A 25,018-nucleotide genomic window follows, 5' to 3' on the forward strand; every position below is an offset into this window, starting at 1 on the left:
CATCTGGCTGCCTCTGTGGACAGTCTGGCTGTTGCTGCACTTGTTTGCTGTAGCCATAGGTGTTCAGCATCAGTGGTAAGGTGAGTGGCCAGTGATGGTCCTTGACCTCACTCCAGGTGGCCCTTTCTCTCAGGAGGACAGAGTCATGCCAATATGCATCCAGATAGAGAAGGAGCTGCACAGAGGAGCACCTAAAACCTTTCCCTCAAGTTACTGCAGAAATATCTAGTCTATCCACATCTCCCCGATTATGATGATGAGGAGGGTGAGCCTGCCTCAGGGCAGCATACTCTTCGTGGGTTTGTCCCTCTAGATTCGGCTCCAGCAATGACAAGCTAAGTCTTCCAACATAACAGGAGGGGGTTCCACATACTACAGCTGCGGATCCTAGGACTGCACTCCAGTATTGTGGAAGGAAAAGGCTGAAGCAAGTTACTAATGACAATTACACTTCATTTACATTTCATTGTAAATAATCCAGCTAAAGACACCATGCATATAATCAAATAGATAAGAAAAGATTTAATTAACAACAAAAAAATTCAAAGACAGCAGAAGTAACTGCGTCCACATGTACTGTGGACTGACTAGGGGGCTGCTTGCTATATAATCAAAGCAAGACATTGAAAGGATGTCCACACCCAGTTCATTATTCCTGGATGTGGGCCCTTATATGGTTTTGTCTGGTCTCTCTGGCAGGACAATGTATAGCTCTGTCGTCGTATCTTGGATGTCCTTCCATTTCATCCAAATGGCAGGTATTCACCACTCTCCTCAGAGGATTGCTCTCAATCCTTAATTTTGTCTCTGCCCAGCACAATGACTCCTTTGTCAACTAAAGTTTGTAAGATACAGCATGCCACACTGATGTGATACACCAGTTCTGGATTATATCACAAGGCCCTACCTGGATCACTCCAGCATCGAAATCTTAGCTTAAGGAGACATATTAACTGTTCCACTTTGGCCCTAGTGGAAACTGAAACAGCATTGTATTGCCATTCTGCATCAATCTGAAAGTTTCATAATGATGACATTAACCACTAGCCATGTTTGGAGGGGGTAGTGCTTGTTTCCCAGCGCTCTCCAGTATGGCCTGAGGATTTTGAAAAGAGAAAAGAATCTGAGAATTCTCCACTATATATATATATATATATATATCATGTTAGTTCCTGGGATGCCTGGCACACACCTGCAAAATCTGACATGTATGATCACAGAAATGCTGGGTATTGATGGAATAGAAACCTTCCAGTTGATATAATCTGTAGTTTGGTGATACAGCACACTCAAAGCAAAGTAGAGCAGACTATAGTGCCCTGCACTTGGGGAAACCATTGATATTGGAGAATTCTACTGCCTGAGCTGATTGATCACAGGGCACTGTTATAAACGGTTATCAGCGACAAAATGTTAATATAACTGGGTTAGTAATCCAGGCTAATGTTCAGGGGATGTGTGTTTGAATCCGATCATGGCAGATGGTGAAATTTCAATTTACTTTTTAAAAAAAAACTGGAATAAAAAAGCTGACCAGTGGTGACCATATAACAACTGTCAATTATTGCAAAACCTGATCTAGTTCACTAATGTTATTTCGTGTAACTCCAGAACCACAGCAATGTGTTTTATTTTAATTGTCTCATCAGAAGTGGGCATCGTTGGCTTATCAGCTTTGTTATCCGTCCCTAGTTGTCCTCAGGAAGGTGGTGATGAGATATCTACTAGAACTGCTGCAGTCCATATGCTGTAGTTTGACCCACAATATCCTAAGGGAGGAAATTCCAGGATTTTGATCCAGAGACAGTGAAAGAGTAGCAATATATTTCCAAATCAGGGTGGTGAGTAGTTTGGAGGGGCATTTGAAGGTGGTGGTGTTCCTATGTATCTGCTGCTCTTGTTCTTCTAAATGGAAGTGGTTTTGGGTTTGGAGGGTGGTGACAAATGATCTTTGGTGAATTGCTGCAGTGTAGATATAGTAGATAGTATATGCTGCCACTACTGAACGTCAGTGGTGGAGGGAGTGGATGCTTGTGCATGCAGCACAAATCAAACGGGCTGCTTTTTCCTGGATGGTGTCAAGTTTCTGAGTGTGGTTGGAGCTGCACCCAACCAGTATTCCATCACACTCCTGACTTGTGCCTTGCAGATGGACAGATCTAGAAAAGCCAGGAGGTGAGTTTCTCCTCAAAGTTGTTCAAACCACTGATCTGCACTTGTAGCCACTGTGTTTATGTGGTGAGACCAGTGAAGTTTCTGGTCAATGGTAACTCCAAAAATGTTGATAGTAGGGAATGCAGTGATGGTAACACATTGAAGGTCAAGAAGCGATAATTAGAGAGTGTCTCTTATTGGAAATGGTCATTACCTGGCACTTGTGTGGTATAACCTTTACTTGCCACTTGTCAGCCTAAACTTAGATATTGTCCAGAACTTGTTGCATTTGAATATGGACTGCTTCAGTATCTTAGATGTTGTGAATGGTACTGAACATTGTGCAATAAGCAAACATCCTCACTTCTGACTTTATGTTGGAGGGAAGGTCATTGATGAAGCAGCTGCAGCTGGTGAGTCGAGGACACTATTCTGAGAAACTCCTGCAGACCCTGTGCTGGAGCTGAGATGTCTGACCTCCAACCTCCACAGCTATCTTCCTATGTGCCAAGTATAACTCCAACCATCAGAGAGTTTGCCTCCCAAAGCCCATTAATTCCGGTTTCCTAGGGAACCTTGATGCCACACTCGGTGGCACACTTGATGTCATTTGCACTTCCTCTCTGCAATTCAACTTTTTTGTCCATGTTTGAACCAAGGCTGTAATGGGGTCAGGAGTTGAGTGGCCCTCGCAGAACCAAAATTGGTCATCACTGAGCAGGTGCTGATTGATAGCACTATTGATGACAGTTTCCTAATGGTTAAGAGAGTAGACGGATGAGGCGGTGATTGGCTGGGTTGGATTTGTCCTGTCTTTTATTTGCAGGACCTACCCGAGCAATTTTCCATAGTGTTGGATAAATGCCAGGGTTGTAATAGTACTGGAAGTGCTTGCGTATGGGAGTAGCAAATGCTGGAGTACATGCATTCAGTAGTATTGCCAGAAATTTGGCCTTTGCAGTATCCCGTGTCTTCAACCATTTCTTGATATTGAATATTGAATTGGCTGAAGACTGGTGTCTGTAATTAGATTAGATTACCTGCATTGTGGAAACAGGCCCGTCAGCCCAACAAGTCCACACCAATCCTCCGAAGACTAACCCATCCAGACCAATTCCCTTATTTACTCCTGACTAATTCACCTAACACGATGGGCAACATAGCACGGCCAATTCACCTGACTTTACACATCTTTGGACTGTGGGAGGAAACCCATGCAGACACGGGGAGAATATACAAACTCCAAACAGACTGTTGCCTGAGGCTGGAATCAAACCTGGGTCCCTGGCACTGTGAGGCAGCAGTGCTAACCACTGAGTCACTGTGCTGCCCCTGACAATTATCTCTGATGCTATATTGCCTGCCTAAACAATGAAACATAAAATAGCTCAGTCTTGAGTTGCTAGATCGGTTTGAGGTCTATTCTATTTAGCTTGGTAATAGTGCCACACAACAGGATGGAGGGGATTCTCAATGTGAAGACAGACTTTGTCTCCATAAGGACTGTGTGGTAGTTCCTCTTGCCAATACTGCCATGGACAGATGCATCTGCTGCTGGCAGATTGCTAAGGATGAGGTCTAGTTTGTTTTTCTCTCTTGGTTCCCTCACCATGTGCCACAGATGCCAGTTGAGCAGTAAAGTCCTTTAGGATCCACCCAGCTTGATCAGTTGGGCTGCTGCTGAGCCAGTCTTGGTGGTGAACTTTGGAATCCTCCTCCCAGAATACATGTTGCACCTTTGCCACAGTTAGTACCCCCTCCAATTGAGGCTTTTGAGTTTGGAATCAACTTGGGGAAAGTGAGGACTGCAGATGCTGGAGATCAGTGTCAAAAATTGTGGTGCTAGAAAAGTACAGCCAGTCAGGCAGCATCTGAGGAGCAGGCGAGTCGATATTTCGAGCGTAAGCTCTTAGAGTCATAGAGATGTACAGCATAGAAACAGATCCTACAGTCCAACTTGTCCATGCCAACCAGATATCATAACCTATCTAGTCCCATTTGTCAACACTTAGCCCATATCCCTCTAAACCCTTCCTATTCATATACCCATCCAAATGCCTTTTAAATGCAATGATTGCACCAGCCTCCACCAATTCCTCTGGCAGCTCATTCCGTACATGCGCCACCTCTGCGTGAAAAATAATAAAGGGGGACCCTAGGGGGCTGAGATATAAATGGGAGGGGGGGGGGGGTCGGTCTTGGGGGAAAGTAGCTGAGAATGCGATAGGTAGATGAAGATTGGGGGGTGGATGATGGTGATAGATCGGAGAGGAGGGTGGAGCGGATAGATGGGAAGGGAGATGGATAGTTAGGACAGTTCAAGAGAGCAGTGCTGAGATAGAGGGTTGGACCTGGGATAAAGTTGGGGTGGGGAAAATGAGGAAACTGGTGAATTCAACATTGATCCTGTGTGGTTGGAGGGTCCCAAGGTAGAAGATGAGGCGTTCTTCTTCCAGGCTTCGGGTGGCTAGAGTTTGGCGGTAGAGGAGGCCAAGGACTTGCATGTATGTGAGGGGGAGTTGAAGTATTCAGCTGCAGGGCAGTGGAGTTGATTGGTGCGTGTGTCTCAGATGTTCTTTGAAATGTTCCGCAAGTTAGCGTCCTGTGTGCCCAATGTAGAGGAGACCGCATTGAGAGCAACAGACACAGTAGATGATATGTGTGGAAGTACAAGTAAATCTCTGTCAGACTTGGAGGGATCCTTTGTGGCCTCATATGGAGGTGAGGGGGGAGGTGTGGACGCAGACTTTGCACTTCTTGCAGTGGCAATGGAAGGTGCTGGGAGTGGAGGGTGGGTTGGTGGGGGCTGGGGGGGGGCGGCGCTCGGACCTCGGACCTAACAAGGAAGTTACAAAGGGAATAGTTTCTACAGAATACAGACAGGGGTGGGAGGGAAATATATTTCTGGTGGTGGGGTCTGTTTATAGGTGGTGGAAATGGCAGAGGATGATGCTATGTGGTGCGGTAGAAAGTGAGGACCATGAGGGTTCTGTCCTTATTGCGATTGGACGGGTGGGGTTCAAAGTTGGAGGTGCAAGCAGTACAGGAGATGCGTTAGAGGGCACCATTGACCATGTAGGAGGGGAAATTGTGGTCCCTGAAGAAGGAGGCCTTCTGGGATGTTCTATGGTGGAATTGTCCTCCTGGTAGCAGATGCAGCGGATACAGAGGAATTGCGAATAAGGGATAGTATTTTTGCAGGAGGGAGGGTGGGAGTCAGTGGGTTGGAAGTAGATGTCTGTGCTGAGTCAGTTGCTGGAAATGGAGAGGTCCAGGAAGGGGAGGGAGGTGTCAGAGATGGTCCCGGTTAATTTGAGGTCAAGTTGGAAGGTGTTTATGAAGTTGGTCAACGAGGTGGCACCTTGTCATAGATGAGATAGGGAAGGAAAAGATGAGGAGAAGTAGCAGTCTCTTGAATTGTCCACTCTACTCTCCCCTCTGACCTATCACCCTCACCCTCCACCTTCATCTATCACGCTGTCAGCCACCTACCCCCCCCCCCCCCCCCCCCCCCCCCCCCGCCTCACTCCCCCCAGCCTCACTCCCCATGCGTTTTTCTCTCAGCCCTCTTAGGACCCCTCATTCCTGATGAAAAGCTTATGCTCGAAATGTCAACTCTACTGCTGCCTGTCTGGCTGTACTTTTCGTACCACGCTTTTCGATGCTTTTGAGTTTGTCTGCCTTTCTGAAATTGTAGGGGGCCAACTGATGCAAAGTATGTAATGACCATGATTGCCTTAGATCATAATTTGTAATTTAGTTGTTGCCAACAGAATGAACTTTCAATTAAATCCAGTTTGTTGGCAGATGGATGGCATTACAGAATCAGTTAATACATGATTAATACAATTAATCCAAGCAGGGTCTTCCATGCAAAGAATTACACTCCACCCTTGAAGTGAGAAACAATGACTTATTCCATCCACGGTATATGCAGTGGCAGCCATTTTGTCTCCTAATTAGAGTTTGGTGTAACACTACAAAATTTTCAATTTCATGTCTAAGTTGGCCTGAAACTAATGATCATAGAATCATAGAATCCTTGCAGTGCAGATAGAAAACATTCAGCCCATCGAGCGTCTTACCCAGACCCACCCATAACTGTAATCCACATACCCTGCATATTCCTGTACACTATGAGGCAGATATGATAGGTTGGTTTAAAGGACTTGTGGATAAGCACATGAAGATGCAAGGAATGGAGAGATATGGACCAAGGGCAGGCAGAAGGGATTAGTTAAATTTGGCATGGGCTGAAAAGCCCATTCCTGTGCTGTCCTGTTCTATGCTCTAGTTTAGCCTGGCCAATCTACCCAACCTGTACTTCTTTAGACTATGGGAGAAATCTGAAGCACAGGAAGAACATACGCATTTCATAAATGCAGCTGCCTTTGGCTGAATTCGAACCTGGTTGCCTGGCACTGTGAGGCGCTTTACTTTTCCCTTGTAACCACTGTGCCACCGCAGTATGAACCCCACATCTTTCTCACACTTTTTTTTCTAATTGTTCTTGTGTCCCCAATGACTATTTTGTCTCCCCCCCCCATTTCCATTCAGCCCCTTTATTTTCTTACTAATGACTGACCCCATGATTTTGTGAGTTGCCCTGTCCTTGTTGGCCATTCACTGTCCTCATTGAGAGGTTAGGCTGTTCGTGGGAGCTCTCCCCTTCCCCATGTCCCCTTCTATGCTCAATGAGATCCCAAATATCTGTCTTGTATTGACTTGTTTCACTATTATCATTCTCACAGTTACTCAGTTTAATGAACCTGAGACTTGAGCTCTTTACTTTTCCCTTGATTGCATTGACTGCCACCAGATGAGTTCCATGACCATGAATCCCAAGACCCCAAGACTGACCATGACCAAACCTCTGGCGAGAGAGGATAGTCCTGACTAAGCACGGTCCAGCCCCTATCCTAGGGGATGTCTCCACTGCTTCCCATCTAAGGTAATGCAGGACTGGTTCCAGAATTGTCTAAGGCCCAATTGTTGGACTGTGAGGCCATTGATCTCCAGCCTCTGGTTGGACCAAGCACCTAACTGTTGTCAGCTAGTCACCCTGCCAAAATGGAATTGGATGATGTCCTTGGCTGAGTGGCAGCAGCCCAAGCTGACAGTTATTCCCACAAATCCCACTAAAAGATTTACGACCCTTTAATTTTCGGACATAACCATTTGTGCGTTTGCCACATAGGCTCCTGGCATGTGTTGTAAGTGTGACATTGATGTAACCAGGAGCTATGCAGCACAGCATCTACCCCTTGATTGTTCAGCACTTCAATCGATGACAAGCTGCCTGCACCTCCCTCTGGACTAAACAGATGACAGAATGTAATTTATGGCTAAAGAGCCTATTCACTTTAAAAAAATGCAAGCTACAGAGGTTGGCTGCCTGTAATTAAACTATAGGGTCTATAGTTGAAAAACAGTGTAAGCCAGAGTGGCTGGCACCTAAAAGGTTTCTGGTGCATAACAAGCAGATGTATACATCCCTGCAGCCTTAGCAATCTAGCAGAATTATATAGGCCTTAAATGGTTGGGAGCTGTAAAGTGAAGAAGTGAAGTGGTGTGTGAGTTCTTCTGAAAGCAGCCATGATTAAGTGATGGTTTGCCGATTCCCAGTTGCATGAATAAAGGATTGAAAAGAATGGTATCCATGGAACATTAAAGAATATGGTGACGGTGGAGCTGGATAAAGTCCTAGAGAAGCAAGTGGCTCTGATTTTCACGTCAGGAATTGATACCATCTAGTTTTTCTTGGGAGGGAAGTGAGAATGTGGAGCCACGTAGAAATGTGGTGCGATTAGTTAGTGATGAGGTGCAATTGCATGGAAATCAGATCATCACCACTATTTAGTAGGATTTTGAATTTGCTGCTTAAACTTTAAGGGGAAAGTCAGAATTTTTTCTCAAAGTCAAGAATCTGATGTCTTAAAAATTCTTGCCATATTTTCTCCAATTTTCTTGCTACTTCCCATACCGGCGTGAGGCAGTGGAAAACTCTACCCATTGTCCTTTCGAATGCTTCCTCTTGTCTGCTACTCAGAATGTAATGGTGCTTATTTTCTTGGCCCGTCAGCCCAATGTCACAACAGCTCTATAAATCGAAATACTCAGACATGAAAAGGTAGTGCATATACATAGAGTCATAGATATGTACAGCATGGAAACAGACCCTTCAGTCCAACCCATCCACGCCGACCAGACATCCCAACCCAATCTAGTCCCACCTGCTGGCACCCGACCCATATCCCTCCAAACCCTTCCTATTCATATATCCATCCAAATGCCTCTTAAATGTTGCAATGTACCAGCCTCCACCATATCCTCTGGCAGTTCATTCCATACACATACCACCCTCTGCATGAAAAAGTTGCCCTCAGCCTCCGACGCTTTAGGGAAAACAGCCCCAGCCTGTTCAGCCTCTCTCTGTAGCTCAGATCCTCCAACCCTGGCAACATCCTTGTCAATCTTTTCTGCACCTTTCAAGTTTCACAACATCTTTCCTATAGGAAGGAGACCAGAATTGCACGCAATATTCCAACAGTGGCCTAACCAATGTCTTGTACAGCTACAACATGACCTCCCAACTCCTGTACTCAATACTCTGACCAATAAAGGAAAGCATGCCAAACGCCACCTTCACTATCCTATCTACCTGTGATTCCACTTTCAAGGAGCTATGAACGTGCACTCTAAGGTCCGTTTGTTCAGCAACACTCCCTAGGACCTTAACATTAAGTGTATACGTCCTGCTAAGATTTGCTTTTCCAAAATGCAGCATCTCACATTTATTTGAATTAAACTCCATCTGCCACTTCTCAGCCCATTGGCCCATCTGGTCCAGATCCTGTTGTAATCAGAGGTAACCCTCTTCGCTGTCCACTACACCTCCAATTTTGGTGTCATCTGCAAACTTACTAACTATACCTCTTATGAATTCCTCTATCACTTATTTTAATAGAGATATTAAGTCATCTATTTCAAGTTATTCAACAAATATGTAAAGAGTGGACTAATATACTATACATGCATCAATTAATGTCACATGATATTATTTTCGACAACTGTTTCATTGATTTTGGCTTCTAAAAAGTTTCTGATCTGACTTTGACATTGCTGTGCGTCTTTTATTTCCTTACTCTTTTGACATCTGAATTTGCACAGCTAGCACTACAGCAATTTTGAAACTGTCACAATGCAGGAACTCTGTCACTCCCTTTATTAAACTGGAATGTGATGGAGCTTTTATAATTGGCTTGATCACGGAGTTATAATCCCATTTCTTTCTGGTCACACAAAGCAGAGCTTTACTTACATAAATTCACAGAGCTGTGCTCATCAGCATTAAAATAATGTTTAAAATTTAAATGATAGCAAACAGCTCACAAAATATTCAGTTTGCCACCAACAATCAAGAGTTAATTAAATTTGAGAACTCATAGGACTGTAATTAGTACATAACTGAAGAGAATGGAACTATTGATTTGAGATGAATTAAATCTTTTTCTGGTTGAATTCACAGCAATTGCGCTCTTTTTGGTATCCTATTAATGGACATGCACAGTATAATTTGTTTGTAAACTCATCGAATCGCATGTTGTACAGATGAGGCCCTTTGCCTTATTAAGCCTGTATTGCCAAGTATATACTACTCCCTATGCTAGTCTCACTTTCCCAAACTAGGCCCATAACCTTGCTCACATAAACTTCGAGTTTTTGAAATTTCCCACATCAGCTACCCTCCCAGGCAGTGCATTCCAAATTCCCAACACTCTCTCTGGATGTAAAGATTTTGCCTCAATTCCCCATTAAACCTCCTGCCTTTCACTTTAAGGTTATGTCTACTTGTTGGTTCGTCCATTAAGGGGGACAATTAATTTCTGTTCACCCTGTCCATGCTCCTCATACTTTTATACACCTCTATCAGCTCCCCTCTCAACATTCTCTTCTCCAAAGATAACAACCCAAGCTTATCCAGCCTTTCTTGATCGCTGAAATGTTCCATCCCCGGTCATAGTGGATCTCCTTTGTGCCCTCTCCAGTACAATCACATCCTTCCATCATGAATCATTAGCTATTTAGTACACATAATATTTAGCCATCTACGTACTGTTGATTATAAAACAATTAAAATGTAATTTGCATAATTTATTGAGCAGTTTTTTTCAGGATCTATACAGTGGTTTGGTTGGCCCACTGGTAACCTGCCGTAAAGGAGTACTCACAGAGAATGGCATGAGGAAAGATGTTGATCGGGAATTTGCTCTATTGTTCATGGTGTATGATGAAAATGAATCCTGGTACTTGGATAACAATATTATCACTTACCTCTATGTGGACCCAACTAAATTGAAGAAGACAGACGAATTTGTGGAAAGCAATAAAATACATGGTATGGACCTATACAGATTATAAATTCCCAAAACGTGGATCCAAAGATAATTTCCCACAATTAACTTACTGGATTTTAATGTTATTTTCATTTCAGCAATCAATGGGAAGATCTATGGAAATCTTCATGGACTGACTATGGTTAAAGGAGAGAAGGTTGATTGGTATTTGCTGGGTATGGGAAATGAAGTAGACATGCACACTGTTCATTTCCATGCCCAGAGTTTTATCTATAGGGTAAGCAATTTTTTAAATAATGTTTTTCTGGAATTTTATAAAAGTTTCTTTTATTCCAACTGCATCAATCACTTGTTATATAACCAAGGTAGCTTACACGTTTGGAGTTTATGTACCTGATAATATTAACTAAATGTTCAATTTTATTTACTGAGCAGCTTTAATTTGGTATATTTCTAGCTGGAAGTAAAACCAGTTAGTTTGCTGTAATCCAGGGGTTTGGTTAGTTCAGTTGGCTAAATGCCTGCTTTGGATTAGTGGTGCTGGAAGAGCACAGCAGTTCAGGCAGCATCCAACGAGCAGCGAAATCGACGTTTCGGGCAAAAGCCCTTCATCAGGAATAAAGGAAGTGAGCCTGAAGCATGGAGAGATAAGCTAGAGGAGGGTGGGGGTGGGGAGAAAGTAGCATAGAGTACAATGGGTGAGTGGGGGAGGAGATGAAGGTGATAGGTCAAGGAGGAGAGGGTGGAGTGGATAGGTGGAAAAGAAGATAGGCAGGTCGGACAAGTCAAGGAGACAGTAACTGAGCTGGAAGTTTGAAACTAGGATGAGGTGGGGGAAGGGGAAATGAGGAAGCTGTTGAAGTCCACATTGATGCCCTGGGGTTGAAGTGTTCTGAGGCGGAAGATGAGGCGTTCTTCCTCCAGGCGTCTGGTGGTGAGGGAGCGGCGGTGAAGGAGGCCCAGGACCTCCATGTCCTCGGCAGAGTGGGAGGGGGAGTTGAAATGTTGGGCTACGGGGCGGTTTGGTTGATTGGTGCGGGTGTCTCGGAGATGTTCCCTAAAGCGCTCTGCTAGGAGGCGCCCAGTCTCCCCAATGTAGAGGAGACCACATCGGGAGCAACGGATACAATAAATGATATTGGTGGATGTGCAGGTGAAACTTTGATGGATGTGGAAGGCTCCTTTAGGGCCTTGGATAGAGGTGAGGGAGGAGGTGTGGGCACAGGTTTTACAGTTCCTGCGGTGGCAGGGGAAAGTGCCAGAATGGGAGGGTGGGTCGTAGGGGGGTGTGGACCTGACCAGGTAGTCACGGAGGGAACGGTCTTTGCGGAAGACGGAAAGGGGTGGGGAGGGAAATATATCCCTGGTGGTGGGGTCTTTTTGGAGGTGGCGGAAATGTCGATGGATGATTTGGTTGATGCGAAGGTTTGTAGGGTGGAAGGTGAGCACCAGGGGCGTTCTGTCCTTGTTGCGGTTGGAGGGGTGGGGTCTGAGGGCGGAGGTGCGGGATGTGGACGAGATGCGTTGGAAGGCATCTTTAACCACGTGTGAAGGGAAATTGCGGTCTCTAAAGAAGGAGGCCATCTGGTGTGTCCTATGGTGGAACTGGTCCTTCTGGGAGCAGATACGGCGGAGGCGGAGAAATTGGGAATACGGGATGGCATTTTTGCAAGAGATAGGGTAGGAAGAGGTGTAATCCAGGTAGCTATGGGAGTCGGTGGGTTTGTAAAAAATGTCAGTGTCAAGTCGGTCATCACTAATGGAGATGGAGAGGTCCAGGAAGGGGAGCGAGGTGTCAGAGATAGTCCAGGTAAATTTAAGGTCAGGGTGTTGGTGAAGTTGATGAATTGCTCAACCTCCTCGCGGGAGCACGAGGTGGCGCCAATGCAGTCATCAATGTAGCGGAGGAAGAGGTGGGGAGTGGTGCCAGTGTAATTATGGAAGATCAACTGTTCGCCGGTGTAATGCCTGCTTTGCAATGCAGAGTAACTCCAACAGCATAGGTTTGATTTCTGCATTGGCTGAGGTTACCATGAAGGACTTGCCTTCACAACCTGTCCTCAGAATGGTGACTGTTAGGTTAAACCACCACCAGTCATCTGTTGCCAATGACAAAGCAGATCTATGGTCCAATAGCACTATGGCAACTTTTTACTCTAATCCAAGATAAAAATTATCTTGGATTCTTTTTATTTAATTCAATGTTTTGCCGATGGCTTGGTGGAAATGTGACAGGACTGTTTTTAATTGTTGCATTACCACCATGCCTGTTTATTTTTGGAAGGGATTTTACATTTTGTCATCTGTTTTCCAAAGATTAGTTTGATTTGTTGTATGGTGGTGCGCTAACAAGTACAAAAGAAAAAATTCCCATCCTTGTACCTAGGTTTCAGCTGACTTTCGATTAATTTGCATTGTTTCATAATTTCAATCCACAACCACAAATATATTTGTCTTTGTAAATCCTTAAACCGGCTATATGTTTAACTTAAATTAAACAAGAGGAAAATATATGAATGTCATTCTCCATTAATTGTGCAATCAACTGTTATAACACAGGGTAAATCCTTCTGCTAATTTAAACCCAACACACAGAGAAGCTCAACTCGTACCGTAATCTGTTAAATTTCGAGAGGCAAAGAACTATTGCAACGGTCATTATTTAGAGCAAAAATTAACAATTTTATTCTTTAAGTTCAATAGAGAATATTAAAACCAACAACTATTTACAACTCCTTGCTCTTAAACCTATCTTTTACCTCCCACTGTACGATACTGGTCCAATTAAAATAAAATCCTGATTAAGATTTACAAAACAAAATCATGTCTCAAAACCAGTTAGCTATGTCGATTCTCCTTTATAGATTTTTCTCTAGGCCGACTTCGATGTTCTGCTGCACAATCCTCTTATAGACAGGTACCTTTCAGAGAGCTCTTCGGTTAGCAGTCTATACTTGTCGATGTTCTGGGCAGTTCTCCCCCTATCTGTTTAAAACATCAGATAATTACATTGGTTTGAAGTTGTCAAAATACTAAATTCAAGTTTGATTGGATTTTGGTATCTGGGCCATAATTCAAACAGATTGGCCGAATGTGAATTTGTTTTTGTATCATGACAACTCAACCACAATATTGGTTTCACAGTCAAATGTTAATTTTAAGTTCTTTCAGCAAACTCTGTGCCTCTCTTAAGTCCGTGCCAGCTTCCAGTCTCTCTTAAAGGTACAGTACACACTGACTCCTTCATAAATCACCTAAATTCACAAAGTTCAACAATTGTGGGAGGCGTGAGGAAAGACTAAGATAGTATTAACTAAAAGGGAGAACACTGGCCTGTTTGTGAGGATAACTGCAATTTCGCCAACTGAATTAGAGAGAGGTGTTGAAGTACCAGCATATAGATAATTTAAAGAAATGATTGATAGTATAGAGTCAGAGTGATTTAAGGTGCAGATGGAGACAATTCTGCTAATTAAGTGCATGTCAGCTCCTGTGGAATAATTCAGATTCCATTTGAAGTCTAAAGAAGGAGGAAAATGTCAATGTGGGCTAGAAGGGTTATAGGAGTAAAACTTATTTGTGAATTGAAGTGATGAAAACCTTGATCATCGATGAGCAATTTTGAGCTACCAACTTTGGACAGAACAAATAGGGAGAAAACCTTGCGTTGGTATTCACCAAGGAGCGGGACATGACAGATGTTGAGGTTAGGGATAGATGTCTGATTACTCTAGGTCAAGTCGGCATGAGGGAGGAAGTGTTGGGTATTCTGAAAGGCATAAAATTGGACAAGCCCCCTGGTCCGGACTGGTTCTACCCCAGGTTACTGAGGGAAGTGAGCGAGGAAATAGCTGGGGCTTTAACAGATATCTTTGCAGCATCCTTGAACATGGTATGACAACACTTGATGTTAGCTGCTTCTTCACTTCCCTAAAGGCTATGTCTTGACTATGAGACCACTTCCAAGGCTGATCCTTTTGCAATAGCAGATGTAAGGATATCAGAATGGAGGCCAGGTTATGTATGAATTTTCTGTAATAATTTACCAACCCAAGGAAAGAGCTAAATTCTGGTACAGATCTGGGAGCCAGGGCACCTTTTGATTTAATAATCCTATGTACCAAATGGTCTCTCAGCATTTCCTTATGGGTTAAACCAAAGTCACATGTCTCTACCAGTTATCTTAACCTTGTCAAAAATCCAAACACTGATTCCCCTGGTTCTCAAATTGCTGAGTAAAACTGCTGGCATCTCAGAATTAGAGGACGCTTGGGGTCATACTATTCCTTAACTAAATCCATCAACCCTTGAAAAATGTTAGTGTCTGGTGCCTCAGGAGAAGTTAAGCTCCTAATAAACAAAAAATATGCAGGTCTATGAGTCATCAGGAGAATTACTTGTGTTTTCTCATCTGCCCCAATGTCATTTTCTGGGGGGAAGAAAACATGTTCTTTCCACATATTGGGCCCAGACCTCAACAGCAGGATCGAATTTGTCAAGCTTCCAAAATAATGGCATGATGCCAGAAATGCTTAGCCCAACCTAAGGTCAGCTGTTGACAGCAAGTTTCTTAAGGAGTTTTTTTTTCTCTTGAGGCCAATGAACTAACTCCACAGAGGCCAGTAGCCCATCACCAAGTTACCCTTTGCACATACATAGAACTTGACACTAGTCCGCCTTCATCAAAGTTAGCTCTGAGTGTGCAGAACCTCTGACACACCTGTCAGCCAGAGCTCCTAATTGGGCCAGACTAACAGCCCCAGTCAGGGAACTCCTATTCTTTGAGGTCCATCTAGCTGACCTCATTACAATCAATAGCTGAAAATGTGTTGCTGGAAAAGCGCAGCAGGTCAGCAGCATCCAAGGAGCAGGAGAATCGACGTTTCGGGCATGAGCCCGCAGAAGGGCTCATGCCCGAAATGTCAATTCTCCTGCTGCGCTTTTCCAGCAACACATTTTCAGCTCTGATCTCCAGCATCTGCAGTCCTCACTTTCTCCTCATTACAATCAATACACTTGCAATTGCTAGGACTAATCATTGCAATTATAGGACAATGTGAATATGTACTCGCACACCACATTTAACAGTATAACCAAGAATTCTACAGATTATTGACATCCTACAAGCCATCTCACTGCCAAATTGATGTACTTTGTGTCTGGTTGTTCTCCTGAATACGGCTATAACTTATATTAATTTCTACCCAAAGAATTGAAGCATTGACGTGTGAAAATACAGGTACATCATGTATTTAAATGTGTATGCGGAAGCAATACTATGCTGTTAATCATGTAGAGGAAGAAGTTAAAGTAGATATAAAAGCTGAAGGTTCTGGAAATAGTTGAGACATTTGGCAGCATGTGTGCAGTGAGAAAGTAAATTAATATGTCTGGTTGGTGATCACTCACCGAACTGGAAAAAGTTAGAGATTTAAGGCTTTAAGCACAATACAAAGGCAGGGAAAGGGATATTGGGTAGGAAAGAACAAAAGGGAAAACCTAGGATAGGGTAGAAGGCAGGGGAGATCAAATGACAAAAGCTGTAAAGGGGGATGGTGATGAAACAAAGAAAGAAACAAAACAGGAGTCTGGGAGAGGTCAAAGTTAAAAGTCAGCTCATGAAAACTGTCAGAGTTGCTGATGACAAAGCCTCAGTAGCAAGTTCTCTGAATGGACTAAAGTTGTTGTTAGTCTGAATGCTGAAGTAACAAATTATGTAATGAAGATCAATAGCTAATATGTTGAAGGTTTCTCAGAATAGAAGTCAGAGTGAGCATTTTAATTACTGGTATTGTTCAAATGAATTATAGAATTTAAATGGCTGCCAAGCATAGTGACTATCAATTGTAGATTTAACAAGCCTGTGGTATGATTACAATGGAGAAAGCTGAATTCAATATAAGGAAGAGACTTAATTAAACAATTGAATAAAGAACTGAAGAAAATGCAATGGAGAAGTTGATATGATGAAGTTTGGTACTGATACCTGAACACTAAGGAAAGGGGGAGGGGGAGGGGGAGGGGGAGGTTTAAGATGCAGAAAAAGAGTTCTGAATGATGGAAGAAAATTGGATTTATTTGAAGTTTTGTGTAGATACCTGGATTTGTCTCTTGAAATGGGTTAATTGAAAGGTCTTTATGGATGTTGGAGCTTTGTTTAAACAAGGTTTCATAGAAATTACATTACTTGTGACAATTGCTTGTTCTGCAGCTTTTTGAACAGTGCTTGGCTTGGGGCTGGTTCTGGCATTCAATTGAGCAAACAGCCTATGAGGAAAAGACTGTCCAGCCAAACCTGATCTTCTGTTTCTGAAAAATTTCTTGTGTTATGAGTTCAGAGTGAAAACTGTTTGTTCTTCTGGATGATTTGTTTTTTAATTCAAGGGACTTCTCAATATTGTATTTTGTGAGTCTGCCAATACTTCTGGGATAACATAATGACCCACTTACAAGTATCAAATATCTCAACCAGAAAATACCATGAACATCTGATCTTTTTCTCTTTAAGGATGAAACATTTTGACCAAAGTTTTCACTTTTGTAAAACAATCCCTGCAAAAGATCCATTTTTACTTTGAGCCTTTATCTGGTTTGTGCAAGCACGTTTGCTTTTGTATGTGTTTTGGGATGTGTAGAATAATAAATATTTATGTTTCCATATTATGGATTATGTGTGTTAGCTAGTCTTGCATCTTCATTGAATTAGTTTTATATAACAAAAAAAAAGTATGTTTAAGAAACCTGGTTGATAGATCTTTTTATGAAAATCTGGTATGGATAAGGCACTTAATTGGCCACCTTGGTTAAGATTTATATGCTAGCTCTCTGTATTTTATGCGCAAGTACACCAAGTCCCAATTTGTTGCAGTTCTCTCCACTTAAATAGAACATGGAACATAGAACAGTACAGCACGGAACAGGCCCTTCAGCCCACGATGTTGTGCCGACCATTGATCCTTACGTATGCACCTTCAAATTTCTGTGACCATATGCATGTCCAGCAGTCTCTTAAATGTCCCCAATGACCTTGCTTCCACAACTGCTGCTGGCAACGCATTCTATGCTCTCACAACTCTGTATAAAGAACCCGCCTCTGACATCCCCTCTATAGTTTCCTTCAACCAGTTTAAAACTATGACCCCGTGTGTTAGCCATTTCTGCCCTGGGAAATAGTCTCTAGCTATTGGCTTTATCTATGCCTCTCATTATCTTGTATACCTCCAATTAGGTCCCCTCTCCTCCTCCTTTTCTCCAATGAAAAAAGTCTGAGCTCAGTCAACCTCTCCTCATAAGATAAGCCCTCCAGTCCAGGTAGCATCCTTTTAACCTCCCCTGAACCCTCTCCAAAGCATCCACATCTTTCCTATAATAGGGCGACCAGAACTGGACGCAGTATTCCAAGTGCGGTCTAACCAAAGTTTTATAGAGCTGCAACAAGATCTCATGACTCTTAAACTCAATCCCCCTGTTAATGAAAGCCAAAACACCAATAATATTTTGATTTTTTTTATTCTCCCTTCCAAAATGAGCAACTTCACATTTTCCCACATTGTGCTCTATTTGCCAACTTCCTGTCCACTTATTCAACCTATCAATATCTCTGTGTAAACTTGATGTGGGGCTATCAGTGTTGAACTGGAGTGGACAAAGTCAGAAGTCACATGTCACCAGGTTATAGTCCAACAGGTTTGTTTGAAATTACAAGCTTTCAGAGCACTGCCCCTTCATCAGATAAAGGTCACGTCACTTCACCTGATGAAGGAGCAGCACTTCGAAAGCTTGTAATTATGGACTATAACCTGATGTCCTGTGACTTCTACGCCTATAAACTGTTTGTATCCATCTCACAACCTGCCTTTCCAATGATTTTTGTGTCAACTGCAAATCTGGCTACAATACATTCGCTTTCTTCTTACAAGTCAGTAATATATATTGTAAACAGTCACAGTGCCAGCTCGGATCCCTGTAGAACTCCACTGGTCACATGTCACCAACTTGAAAAATAACCCCTTTTCCCTACCACTCTTTCTCTATCCACACCAATTTTCCAGCTCCAATACCATGGGACTTTTATAACTGATGCCGTCTAGAAATCTGTTAACAACACATTTACTGGTCTCCCTCAATCCACTCTGGTTGAGACTTCCTTGAAAAGCTCTAATAAATTAGTCAAACACAATTTCATTTAATGAAGCCATGTTGACTTTGCTTGATTAGATTATGATCTTTTAAATTTTCTGATTTGAGTACCTTCATAATTCTAATACTTCTCCAATAATAAATATTAGGCTAACTAGCCTATAGTTATTTAAGGATTTTTGAAAAATTATAACTAATACATCCACTGTCTCTGTAGTTATCTTTTTTAGGATCCTGCATTTAGCTCCATTAGTTTGTTTCATATTACTACTTTAGTGATGGTGATTGTAATTAATTCCTTCCAGTATTGATGAGGTGTTTAAAGTATCTCCCAAAGTAAAGACTAATACAAAATATCTATTTAACTCTTACCATATTTTTGTTCCCCAAAACCCTCCCCCCCCCCCCCCCCCCGATCCATTTTCTAAGGAGCTATGGTCAATTTGACCTCTCTTTTCTTCTTTATATATTCTACGAAGATTTTATTGTCAGCTTTTCAATTCCTCACTAGTTTTCCCTTATTTATTTCTTTTTTTTTCCAGTCCTCTTTTGCTAGGTCCTGAATTGAACCCAGTTTTTGGGGCTATATCCTCCTTATGTGCTTTTTCTTTCAACCTTATTATTTCCCTAACTTCTTTGGTTATCTCTCTCTTAGAATCTTTCCTCTCTAACTGCGATTTTTTTTTTGCAAAGAATCATGAACTATGTACTTAAAGGTCTGCCACTGCTTGCTTACCATCATTCCTGCTAATCTATCCACCCAGTTCATCTTTAGATAACTCCATCCTCCTTTCATTATAATTTTCTTTTCTTCAGTTATAGTTTTTATAACCTATATTTCTCACTCTTGTTCTGAATATTAAATTCTGTTAGGTTATGATCACTACTTCATAGGCAATCTTTTACTCAGAGGTCATTTATAAAACCTGCCTCATAACCCATTGCTAGAATCATGATAGCCTGTTCCCTGATTGGCTCCATGACATATTGGTCTCATAAACTGTCCCTAACGCACTCTCTGACTTCATTGTCAAAGCTACTAAATCAACATCTTGATTAAAGTCACCATCAGTTATTGCTCTATTCCTTTTACATTCTATTATTTGTTGATTTGTAGTCTTTTCCACAGATTGGCCACTATTTGGGGGTCTCATACTACTCCCACCAATGTATTCATTCCCCTGTTATTTTTTTTCATCACTGCCCAAATGGTCTGTACATCATCTGAACCTAGATTGTTTCTCACAATTGTCCTCATTTCATCTCTTAATAACAGTGCAACCCTATCACAATTTCTATCCCTCATATCTCTCTGAAAGGTCAAATATCCCTGAACATTAAGCTCCTAGTTTTGATCTTGTTGTACCTATATTTCACTATTGACTATAAATCATATTCAGTTTGTGCTATCAGTTCATCTACCTTATTCTGAATGTTTTGAGCATCAAGGTACAGCACCTTTAAATTTGTTATTATCAAATTTCCCTACATTTTATGGTTCCTTGCTATAATATGATATTCACACATTCTGTCCCTTCCTTTCTTTTATTTTCTAGTAAAAAATCAACCCCATCACTAACCTACCATCCTACCATCCTACCATCTCCTCTACCTTTGATTTTTAATTTTCTATGCCACTGAACCCACCCTCCCAATGTTTAAAGTCCAATCTATAGCCTTCCTTATGCTATTCACCAGTGTGATTCAGGTGGAGCCCTTCCCATTGGAACATCTCCCTCCTTCCCCAGTAATTGTGCCAATGATCCATGAAGTTGAACGCATTTTTCCCACACCAATCTTTGAGCCATGTGTTTACCATTTTATTTGGTTCTGGGAAAAGATTTTTTTATTTCTAAGTTACAATGGCTGTAGGCCCAATTTTCTAGATATAGTGCAATCCTTGCTTAAAACATTATCATAAAGGATAGATTATGAGCCATTTGCTAGTACAGAATTGGAGAATTGCTGAAAAACATTGTACTTTGCTGAAGTTTTTCAATTTGCACTAGCCAGGGGAATTTGTGAAAAATACTAAAGCAAAGGGAACATAGCATTTATATTGTATGAAAAAAGTGCTTGTTGATTGACAAGTGGATTCTGATAGGTAGAGGCATTACCATGGAATCCACTTGCCAACCAATCAGCAGTCTCTTTTCATAGAGTACATGTGTTGCATTTCCTTTGCTTTGGTATATCTTGCAAATAGTCCTAATGAGTATAAGATGAAAAATTTCAGCAAAAGACTAATTGAGTGAAGCATTGAAATAGAAAATTAACAGCACAGGAGACAACTATCAGATCCATTTGTATCTTTGCTAGATTAAAAAATGGCATGTAGCCTAATGCCATTTTAAAAATCTTTAACCAGATTATTAGAATCACTGGGTGAAGGCCCGTTAAAATATGACCGTTGACTTCCCAAACATCTACCCTGTTGCTCAACATGTCAACAACTTTACGGGTAGTGAGTAAGACCTATGATGACTCACCTGTTGTCACAATTGAAGCATTTATATGGAAAGTTGATAGCAGATTAAGGGCCATTTCTGGTTTATACAACATCACTCTGAAATAACTGCACAGAGGCCAGTATCCCCTCACCAAGTCACCCTTTATTTACATGTGCACAGTACACTAAGTAGTGGCTGGCCAACCAACTCAGAATTAGTCCTCAGTTTTTTTTTTCCAACAGAAGTAGGCTCGAGCAGTAGAAGCAGTAGTAATAGTGGTGGTTGTTGGTGCAGCTGAATCTCTTAGTTATATATCTTTTTCCTGTAACCAAGTCATCCTTTATTTACATGTGCACGGCCCACTGGTTGTGGCCAGCCAGCCAGCTCAGAGTCAGTCCCTGTAGTGAGGAGACACTGAATCCCCTTTTATAAATTTTATTAACCGGTTCAAATTACAAACGAACTGTTAACATGAACAGCAGTTTACAGGGGAAGGGGTCAGCAAAGCAAGACCCCAAACTTCACTGTACAACCAGTTCACAGGGAATGAGGATGAACCTTGAACCCCCCCTTACATCAATCAAGAAGAAACAGTAAACACATCACATACAGACATTCTGAACAATAAAACAGTATATATAGCATGGACACGCCTGGCAACCCAGCAAACCACCTGCCCCTCCCACCTTCCGGCCACTCAAAGGCAGCCCGCCCCTACACGCCTTCTGGCTCTTGATCTGCACCACGCCCTTTCCGATGCTCGGTCTACCCTGAAACACCTTCCGGCCTCTCCTGGGTTTTTTTTAAGAACAAGTTAAACTTGGCCTGCCCTTTCTTTGGAGGTGTTTTTCTTCCACCAACTAAGCAAACAGAGTTCAAATGCTTGTCCAAAATATCAAAAACGGCAAAGGTATTTGCTAGTCTATTACACTGGCAGCTGGGTCACAAATAAAACCAGGAAATGCTGTAGAAACTGAATCATACTGGACTTTAAATGTTAACTATTTCTCTCTCTACAAATGATGCCAGACAGGACGAGATCCTTCATAATTTTCATTTTCTACTGGTTATATATTTTTTGATAACTGCTTGTGCAGCTGAACACAGCTCAAATTAAGGAAAAAAAAGAAGAAACAACACAAAAAGCAGTAAAGAAAACCAAAAGTTAAATGTCTACCTTAGACAGGGGGAAAAGAAAAAAACTCTCCTCCTTAGCAGCAGCAACACACTGATTGTGGCCCAGCCAGCACAGAGTCTGTCCCCTAGACTAAGGGGATTCTAAATCTCCTGGTTATTTTTTTTCCTATTTCTTTTCCCCTTTATTCCCCACACTATTGCTTAACAGCAGTACTGCTTATATTTTCCCCAGCACCTATGATGTGTATGTGCACACAGGTGTGAGATACACAGTGAAAGAAAACAGGTGTACAAATCTTTATTCAACTTCCACTACCAGGAAGAAAGGAAACACCCGAGTGGCCAGTGACAAACAGTGCCCTTATCATCACAGGGCAATGCTCTATGCTCAAGAAAGTGAAGGGAAGGGATTAAATCAAACTAAAGTTGGGGAAAGAAGTAAAACACTTCACTCCCTGCAGTGCCCACCTCTCCCCAAACAGCTAGAGGGAATTAGTAGACATCAAATGTTCCTTCTGCAGTTTGCCCAGGCCCAGGAGCAAAACCTCCTGGTTATATTTTTTTAAACAATACATACAGTTTACAAAACAAATAACATTAACAGCTGTATGCAGAGAAACAGCAATTTTACAAGGGAGAGGAATGGCAAAGTCAGGCCCCAACCAGTTTTCAGGGAAATGAGGACAAACCTCAAATCCCAGTTTCAATCATTACAAAACAGTAACAATGAAATTTGTACATACAAGACAGTCCAATTACAGAAAAAAAAACACTACATACTTTGCTGACCCCAGCAAGCCACCTATATAACCCTCCTGGTTATATTGGTCAGATAGGGCTTTCCTCATTGGCCAGATTAACAACCCCAATCAAGGATCTGTAGTCAACAAGATCCAGCTGGCTCTAATCACTACACACTTCCCACCAACCTCTCATTCCCACACACCCTAATCCCAATGCCCTGTCTTACCTGCACTGGGCACTCAGGAATTAGGTATGGTTACAGTTGTGGCCACGATTCCCAGGACCACTGCTTGAAAGCTGCTGGCCAATCAGAAATGCAAAATGCTTTGATATGATATATGCTCCGTTGCTATATTTATCCCATTAAACACAATTAAGAGCCATAACCACATACCCCACCTCTACACACACACAAGGCTAGATAGTGATCACCATTGAATTCTATGTGATATGTATTATTAGCCTGCTGCAGAGAGCACATTTTACTGCAGTACACTGAGTGTAATATGCCAGACACAGGGAAATAGTTCTGAAAATTTCTGGCACATTTTCTGTAGGATTATACTGATCATTTTGCATTATGTTCTTAAAGATGGATAACGATTACAAAGCCGACGTGTATGATCTTTTCCCTGGAACATTCCAGACCATAGAAATGATTGCATCAAATCCTGGTACTTGGCTGTTGCATTGTCATGTAGCTGATCATATTCATGCTGGCATGGAAACCACTTATACCATCCTGAATCATACAGGTAAGTCCATGACTAAAAGAAACATTGGGTGGAATCTGAGAGATTCCAGTGAAGTGGGCTATGGTGCAATTTGTGACAGAATAAGACAAGAAATTTGACAAGGCTCATCTCAATGATCAATACAACTTGCTGCTTGTTTCATGCATTTGCTGGTTATTGAGGCAAATTTCTTGTGTGGTAGCAGTGAATTGTTAATTAAGGGGATTCTAGCCTGTTAACTGCCTTATTAATAGCACAACTTGCCTCGTTAATATTAACCTTCCTATCTAACCATACATGGTCTAGTGGATTCACTCCTTGTAGTGATTGAGGGTTTGATATCTGCCACCCGTCCCCTCATCTAGGCCATTTCTGCTCTATTGTGGACTGTCTTCTCCTGCAATGAGAGAAAAGGAGAGATTGAATGTGCTGAAAGTTGATGTTGGTGAGCAAAATATTGTTGGATGTCCTAGACAAGTAAATAGCAGAGCACAAAGGCTATGAATGATTAGTGGTGTTGGAGGTTAGGGTGGGCGAGGGAACATGTGGTGATAGAGCAGGAGCTTTGGTAGGAGGTGGGTGCAAAAGCAGGGATAGTGTGAGGTGGCAGAGTGGATAAGGTCATTGATCTTTATTTGGAACCGTTGGCTATTCCTCCACATGACAGAAACTGCATCAACCTCTGACCCCATGCAGAGATGAGATAAAATGAAATTCTGTAAAATACAATAAAAAATGTCTATTAAAGATACAGTTCCATTTCAAAGAATTAATAATCACATATAACTCTCAATCAAACTGTGAAATGCCATTCACCACCCTGTGTTAGTAGATGGTTGTGAAATTAGTCACGCAAAACTAATCTGGTAATGGAAATTCTTTGGGGGTGGGGAAGAAACAAGCAGTTATTAAGTGTAGATGCCCTTTTGAATCTTTGAAAAAAACTACTCTTTTAATCCTTGACAGCTCCAAAACTACAATTACAGCTCCAACTACAAAAGTAGTTGCTTTTAATAGGCCCTGTTCACAGAACAACTTAACAGTTTTGATAGGTTCTACTGACAGTTGCTTTTGACAGGTCTGTTGACTGTTTCAATGAACTAGACTATTGCTGAGTTTATCACATTCTGTATGCATTTATGACTACTTTCAACAATTTCAAATACACCTCGCCTCCCTCAAGGTTGCCCAGAGACCATATTCCAAAATAGACCTGTCTATTCAAGAAGTGCACAAAGTTCAGATCTTTCTTTACAAGATCTATTCTGCATACTTTGGGTTTCACACATCTGGGCTGGGAAAA

At 42.0% G+C, this 25,018-nt stretch overlaps 1 protein-coding gene across 1 annotated transcript in view; it reads left to right on the forward strand.

Moving 5' to 3' along the window:
- hephl1a (hephaestin-like 1a) overlaps positions 1-25,018 on the forward strand; it is a 141,020-nt gene that overhangs the window by 106,321 nt on the left and 9,681 nt on the right. The window contains exons 16-18 of the mRNA XM_072577820.1: positions 10,330-10,552; positions 10,649-10,788; positions 23,574-23,736. Coding sequence (XP_072433921.1) covers positions 10,330-10,552; positions 10,649-10,788; positions 23,574-23,736 — 526 coding nt within the window. The remainder of the gene's footprint in view (positions 1-10,329; positions 10,553-10,648; positions 10,789-23,573; positions 23,737-25,018) is intronic.

The sequence above is a fragment of the Chiloscyllium punctatum genome, chromosome 9, assembly GCF_047496795.1.
Source record: "Chiloscyllium punctatum isolate Juve2018m chromosome 9, sChiPun1.3, whole genome shotgun sequence".
In the NCBI taxonomy this organism is placed as follows: Eukaryota; Metazoa; Chordata; class Chondrichthyes; order Orectolobiformes; family Hemiscylliidae; genus Chiloscyllium; species Chiloscyllium punctatum.